The sequence below is a fragment of the Bufo bufo genome, chromosome 3 (assembly GCF_905171765.1).
Source record: "Bufo bufo chromosome 3, aBufBuf1.1, whole genome shotgun sequence".
In the NCBI taxonomy this organism is placed as follows: domain Eukaryota; kingdom Metazoa; phylum Chordata; class Amphibia; order Anura; family Bufonidae; genus Bufo; species Bufo bufo.
In genome coordinates, this window is record NC_053391.1 from 550,877,897 (window position 1) to 550,885,826 (window position 7,930).

At 42.8% G+C, this 7,930-nt stretch overlaps 1 protein-coding gene across 1 annotated transcript; it reads right to left on the reverse strand.

Moving 5' to 3' along the window:
• Positions 1–5,701: 5,701 nt before the first annotated feature.
• On the reverse strand, positions 5,702–6,706 carry LOC120993905 (type-2 angiotensin II receptor-like). The gene has a single exon (XM_040422373.1). It carries the CDS (start codon positions 6,704–6,706, stop codon positions 5,702–5,704), a length of 1,005 nt encoding a protein of 334 aa, XP_040278307.1.
• Positions 6,707–7,930: the final 1,224 nt, after the last annotated feature.

Here is a 7,930-nt window from a genome sequence, read left to right on the forward strand (position 1 = left end):
CCCATCATGTGCCAGTATCAAGTGCCTCTCTCCTCCCCCCCACATGTCCCAGTATCATAGTGCCATCTCCCATCCCCCCAATGTGCCAGTATCAAGTGCTTCTCTCCTTCCCACCCCCATGTGCCAGTATCATAGTGCCAAACCCCCCCATGTGCCAGTATCATGTGCCTCTCTCTCCCCCCCCATGTCCCAGTATCATAGTGCCATCTCCCCCCCAAAAAAAAGTGGCAGTATCAAGTGCCTCTCCCCCCCCCCCATGGCAGTAACAGTCGGGTATTAAAAAAAACCAAAAAAACACTTCTACTTACCTCCATGTCAGCGATGCGATGCAGCCTCTTCCTGTGTCCCGCCCTGTATGTCCATATATGGAGTCAGTGCTTGTATTTCAGAAAAGTTTCTGCTGGGATTGGAACCCACGACCTTTAGAGGCAAAGCACCTAACCACATGACCATAAGAGCTGCCTTGCTGCTGACTGAAAAAATATGAGACTTCTACTGTTATAGCTGGCTAAGTCTACATCTATACACAACACACCCAGCTGCCCCAACACACCCAGCACTGCTATATCTCTATATGACAGCTGTCTCAGCACACTCAGCTCTGCTATATCTCTATATATGATAGCTGCCCCAGCACACCCAGCTCTGCTACATCTAATATACATGACAGCTGCACCAGCACACTCAGTTCTACTATATCTCTATGTATGACAGCTTCCCCAGCACACCCAGCTCTGCTACATCTATATTTCTCTAAGTATTGCTATACAGTAGATAGATATATAGAGATATAGCAAAGCTGAGTGTGCTTGGGCAGCTGTCATGTGTATAGATGTAGCAGAGCTGGGTTTGCTGGGGCAGCTGTCATATATATAATAGATATAGTAGAGCTGAGTGTGCTGGTGCAGCTGTCGTGTGTATTAGATGTAGCAGAGCTGGGTGTGCTGGGGCAGCTATCATATATAGAGATATAGCAGAGCTGAGTGTGCTGGGACAGCTGTCATATAGAGATATAGCAGTGCTGGGTGTGTTGGGGAAGCTGTCATGTGTATAGATGTACACTTAGCCAGCTATAACAGTAGAAGTCTCATATTTTTTTTCAATCAGTAGCAATGCAGCCCTTATGGCTGTGTGGATATATGCTTTGCCTCTGATACATGGTACATGGAGGTTGTGGGTTCAAATCCCAGACACATCAGGAGACAGTAAGATCACATTAGCGAGGGGGCCTGGTCCGCTGCGGCTATTTAACTAACTTGAAAATAAACTGTCACCCGGGGCGCCGGGCCCCGAAGCAGCCGCTTCTCCGGTAGTTACGCCACTGCTGGTTGGTGTATTTGCAAAGTGTGAAAGACAGCAAGTCTGGCCTAATCCCCGCACATTCCAAGCATTAATCTTAAGGGTACCCATCATCAAACCATTTCCAGAAACCATCTCCAGCCCACCCAAACAAACCAGCTAACAAAACAGATATTTCTCCCTGCAGTGGAGAAGCTGGGGTAAAAGAGATTCCTGAATGTAGATACAGACTAACAGATCTAGCATAGAATCTGCTTTAATAGTGCTACTGCGGCGCTGGGACCTGGCAGAGCTCAATATTGTAACCTGCCGCGGTACAGAACAATATAAACAAGCTGAAAGGAAGTTCATAAAAAAACTCCCCCTGCCCAGTGCAACATTTATCCAACAGAGAGTCTTATAAGGAACTGGTATGAAACCAGCTAACCCACAAAGTATTGGACGCAGCTCAAATACCACATAGAGTCCACAGTGTTCTCAAGGGTTGCCACGGAGATCCTTCTCATGAGCGTCTAGCCACTGGCACGCTGCTGCTGGATTATCAAACATATGCGTCGTATCCTCTGCCACCACACGCAGTCTGGCAGGGTAGATCAGCGAATAGGGTAGCAAAACAGCAGGTAAACGGAAACATTTACAGGAGATTTAGCCAGGAGCTCCACACCATGCGTCTGCTTACATGCCCGGTCAGTCCATACCCCACACAAAGAAGACACTTGCCAAATCTTTATAGATCCCATCTTTTATTCGACATAGAAATCAGACCTCAAACATTTTTGATGCTACTCAGTAAGTACAGCAATTATAACAGGACAGTAAATATTGAATGAACTATTGTTCATATGATTTGATGTGTTGCTATGCTCTTACCTTCATTTGCAGTGTGTTGCTATGCTTCAGTAACCCTGCAGAAGTCCATTTGGAATGTGGGCTCAAGAGCAGTATTATGCTCAGTCTTTCACCTCTCTCCCCCCCCCCCCATTTATGATTTAGGGAGGTCAATTTAAAGGGGTTGTCTCACTTTAGCAAATTACATTTATCATGTAAAGAAAGTTAATGCAAGGCACTTACTAATGTATTGTAATTGTCCATATTGTCTTCTTTGTTGGCTTCATTTATTTTTCCATCACATACACTGCTTGTTTCCAGGGGTTATGGCCACCGTTCAGGGCAGATATGAGGTTGGCGGGACAAGAGTTGCTATGTGCGAGTGCCTATGCCCTCCCTTGGTCCTGGCTGCCATAGAGCCCAGTGCCTTTTCCTGTAGTGTGCAAACACGACCACCACTTCTGGATTGCAAGGTGGTCATAACCCTTGAATACGAGCAATGTATAATGCAATGGAAAAATGAATCAAGCCGGCAAAGGAGGCAATATGGACAATCACAATACATTAATAAGTGCCTTGTATTAAGTTTCTCTACATGAAAAAATGTCATTTGCTGAAGTGAGACAGCCCCTGTAAGGGTTCAAAGTTTTTCTCCTGTTGACTTGAAGTGAGGTGTGAAGCTGTAATTATCCTGCACTGCGGCTATTATGTATCGGGCTGAATATCTGACAATGTAAAGGACAATATGGCTTATTTACCTCAATATGTGCAGGCCAGATACCTGATAATCATCTATTTATCACTGATGGTTCAGTAAGGGTGGGTTCACACTACCGTTATGCCATTCCGTTATAGGTTCCATTTATAACGGAATATAATGGAATGGCCAGACGGAATGCAAAACGGACGCCTTTAAGAGGCATTCCGTTTTGCTCTGTTCTAGTAGAAGTCTATGGGCAAGCATAACGCATACATCTGGTTTCCGTTATGCAGGATGGAAAAATCCATCGTGCATTTTTCCATCCTGCATAACGGAAACCAGACGGATCCGTTATGCTTGCCCTTAGACTTCTATTAGGACGGAGAAAAACGGAATGCCTCTTAAAGGCTTCTGTTATATTCCGTTAAAAACGGAACCTATAACGGAATGGCATAACGGTAGTATGAACACATCCTAATCTGTATTTCCGAACTACTGTATCTGCCCTCGTTCCCTGGCCTGTTCTCTCCCCTGGAGCAGGCGTGATGCAGTGATCTTATCGCGCCTGCTGGGCTGACTTTTAGTCAAACATATGGGCCTGTGGGCTCTCATGCTCATCTCAGCAGGTGCGATGACGTAACTACATCGTCCCTGCTGCTGAGGAGAGCATGATGTGCACTGTTCATTATGGGAACAGCGCTAGGTGAGTATTTGTTTATTTTATTAATACTATGGGGGCTTCATTACTGTAAGGGCGACACTAAAAGGGCATAACTACTGTGTGGAAGAACTAATAGGCCATTATACTGTGTATGGGCACAAAGGAGGCATTCTGCTGCATAGAGGCATAACTACAGTGTGGGGGCACTAAGGGGCATCTAGTATGTGGGGGCACTAAGGGAACATTCTACTGTGGGGGCACTAATAGGTTATTACTACTGTGAAGGGGCACTAAGGGAGCATTCTTCTGTGAAGGGGTACTAAAGGGGAATAACTACTGTGTGGGGCATTAAGGGGGCATACAGATCTCGGGCAGCATACTGTTTTTATTTTCATATTTTTTACATGTCTGAGTGGATGGGGGGTTGTATGGTGAACGTGGATGGCCTTGACTAGCTGTGGGAGGTGGGTTGCGGAGAAGTTGTTCATAGCAAAAAAAAAATATTATGGGGCCAAGCCTTTTCTAGTTACACCCCTGCACTGTAGCTAAGCTGTAGTCAAACATCACAGCTCTCTCCTAATGGAGTTAATCTAAAATCAGTGAAGTGATCCTCTGTAGACATTGACTGAACAGTTGCTTTAAGTATTAAAGAGGACCTATCACTGGTCCTGACATACCCATGTAAATAGCTGGCAGTGTAGTGCATACTGAAGGCATGTTCCTCTCCGTTCCCCTGCTGTGCCCCTGTTCTGGTGTCCTGTCTGGTATGTAAATCCATACTATCGGTACAGGGAGGAGCAGACAGCAGTGTTTCTTAATCGCAGCGGAGAGCATCCCAGCCAGGGAGAAATCAAAGCTCACCTCAGCCAGCTACCGTAGTTATATGACAATGTCAGGACCGGTGAAAGGTCCTCTTTTACAGTGTGCTGAGTAACTGTCATTTTCAGTGTGGTTTGATTGGTGGATGTTGTTGGGACAACACTAAAACCAAAGAAGACAAATGTGAAGGCATTGCAAAGTGATGTTCCATGAGTTTCTAATACCAGAACACTGCTTCCTTTATTCACAGGGTTCAGGATATATAAGATAAAAAAGTGCTCATTTAGAGATGGGCATCGTAAAGGGAGTCTGTCGCCTCTAAAATCGGTTTCACAGTAAGCATACTTCCATGTAGAGTAGGTGCCATGAAACATAACCATACCTTTCTTCTGAAAATCCAGTTCTCTGATCCTGAGAAACTTGTCTTTTTTATGCAAATAATGTTTTTGGTATACTATGGGCAGGGCTCCACCATAAGGCTGCGCAGCAACTCCCCCTCTTGTTTGATTGACAGTCCCTGAGATTACAGAGATGGTAGCTGGGATGCACGGGAAACCAAAAAACTTTTTGGTATAAAAATAATAAAGACATTTCTTTCAGGACTAGAGGAACAGATTTCCACAAGAAATGTTATATTTTAAAGGATATGCTTACTTTAAAACAGATTTTGGAGACAGACTCCCTTTAACTAATGGCTATGAAACTGCAGAATAGGTCAGAGATCTATTCTTATCGCAGATCCACCACACTACACTAAAAACTATCACTTTAATCACATAAAGATGACATACCAGACATGTTTTTGTGACAGGATACTAACACATTGAATTCACATAAGAAAATTAAATAATTTTATAGCATACTAAATTGTTATAGAAACATGCTTATAGGAACTCGCCATATATGACAAAATTGTTTGGCCAATTGCAGGTAAAGAACTAAAGTTAGATGTGGACCTTTGATAGCTGTTAGCTAAACCCTTGTTCATTCAACAGCTATACCTTTAGATCTTGCTATACATATTCATGTTCGGTTCAGCTAAGCGCGCATGTGGTCTCAATAGGGAAAAGATAATATGTCTCTACCAGACATCCCCTTAAGAACAATGCATCAGGCATGGTAAAATTCAAAATTCATGATCCTTTTTCGCCCACCTTTTGCCGGATGAACGCAGGGCAAACATCTAACAAACTTAGATGTTCAGTTGGTCATGGCAAAATCAATAGGTGCGAAGAAGAGACCAGTATAGCTGTGTGTGCGGGACCAGGATGGAACACCTCAAGAGCTGAGACATGAGATCTCATGAAATTGTTCACCCAAATGTGTAGCTAGGTATGAAACGTGTCTTGCTCTCATTGTAGGCATTTTGGAAATATAAGTGGCCTCTATACCCTTTAAGCCCTATATATTGACTCTTTTATAGCCTTTATAAGTTGGGTTCGAAATCTGTTGCTGGCAAAATAGTAAAGTATAGGATTGACGCAACTATTGAAAAAAGCAAAGCAAATAGTAAATGGTATTAACACATTAAGATTCTGAATGGTTCCACAGTTGCTAATGATACCAAAACGAGCTAACCATTTCAAGATGTTCAAAATGTGCAATGGCAGCCAGCATATCAGGAAAGCAAGCACCATAGATACCACCACCTTTAGGATTTGGTCACTTTTGGTTTTCTTCACCTTTTTCTTTGCAGACTCCAGAATTATTTTATACATCATATAATAACAGATTCCTTGTATCGTGAAAGGTATCACAAAGCCAACCACATACTTCATTAAGTCTGCAAATATTGGCCAAAACAAACTGTTCGGTGGGTATCTCATGCCACAGACAATGTGCTGAGAAACGTACGAATAGTAGGTCTGTCGAAAGTAGATTGATGGGATGCTCATCACTAAAGCTGAAACCCAAATTAGAAGAGTAACAATTTTAGCTTTGGTAAGAGTTCGCTTTTTGAGAGACTGCATTGGACGTACAATCCCAAAGTAACGATCTATACTGAGGCACGTAAGCAGGAAGATGCTGGCGTACATGTTCACTGATGACATTGCAGCACACAATTTGCACATTGTAGGACCAAAGATCCACTTGTATTTTCCAAAAAGATCCACTGCCCATAGTGGCAGTGTGGCAACAAAGAACAAGTCTGCTATAGCCAGGTTCACAATGTAGATATTGGCCACTGACTTTCTCTGGAGGCAACATGACAGACCCACTACTATGGTCATGTTTCCAATGATGCCTACTATGAAGATGAGCAGGTACAGTATGGGGATAAGAACAAAGTGATAGGCAGCACCATTTTTCAGATTTGAGCAGTTTGACTGGACAAGAGCACTAGGAGTCTGGAGAATAACATCAAGTGATCCAGCTGATGCATTTGAAGATAAATCCATGATCAGGAAGAAGAAAATATGTCCCAAAACCTGAAAGAAATATAGTTTGTGAATTTGTGTGTATTTTTATGTAAATAACAGGGAATGGTCTGGTTTCTATCACATACTGCATGTGAAAAACATATTTTGCAAGGCATGGCAAACCAGAGATCAGGAAATACCTCATATAAGCCATTTATACCTTATACCCATTTGAATCATTCTTGATGGGTACATTAACAGGGGCGTAACTTTAATTCATAGGGCCCCATAGCAGAATAAGATGAGGCCCCACCACCTAGTGTAAGACAATTAAAACATCAGCATAAGCAGTAATAATTAAAGGTATGTATAATAGCACGATATATTAGAAAAACCCTCATAATTGCAAAAAGACACCATATTGTTATTTCCCACAAAAAGGTACAATATTTTTGCACCTGATTGAGCAGGGGTGGATATCAACAGCAAAAGGTTCTAGGTGTAAGAAAGGTGTGCATGCTCTCTACAGCCTAACATGTGATTTGTCAAGAAAGAGGTCTCTTCTTTCTGGAGATCTGAGGGTATTCAAGTGTTAAGACCCCGTTCAATATGTTAAAATAGTTTGCCCAACTTTTAGTATCCTTTGAATATGTCATAAATGTCTAAGATGAGAAGTTATATCCTTGCAATATTCCATACCTTGCGTTTTCCGAAAAATCCTTAAAGAGGTTGTCCAGCCTTTTTTAAGTGATGGCCCATTTTTGGAATAGGCCATCACTAGCTGATCGGTAAGGGTCTGGCAACCTACACCCCTGCACATCAGCTGTTTGGATGTAGCTCCATCACTGAAAGTTGGAGCTGGAACTACACTGTGCCAGTGAAGTCAATCGGAGCAGAACCACAGTGACGAGTGCTATCCACTACAATGTTGACAGTGCTCTGTAGCTCCAGCGCTGACTTCTGGTGATGTAGCTACACAAAACAGCTAATCAACAAGGGTGCAGGGTTACCCCACCGATCAGATAGTGATGGCCAATTCTGAGGATAGGCCATTACTTAAAAACGGCTGGACAACCTCTTTAACATGATAAAATTCTCACTACAGAGTAAAACAAAGCAGTAGATAAGGTTTGAAAATGAATCTGCAAAGATTTGGCCTTGCCTTCAAATGTTACATAGGTAAACAATGCCTGTCCCCATACTGTCTACTTTTAGTCCGCAATTGAGCCATTGATTTATATGACAACCAAGAAGCAATATGCT

Excerpts from the sequence above, each read along its gene's own strand:
- LOC120993905 (XM_040422373.1), bottom strand. The coding sequence starts at position 6,706 with ATGGATTTATCTTCAAATGCATCAGCTGGATCACTTGATGTTATTCTC.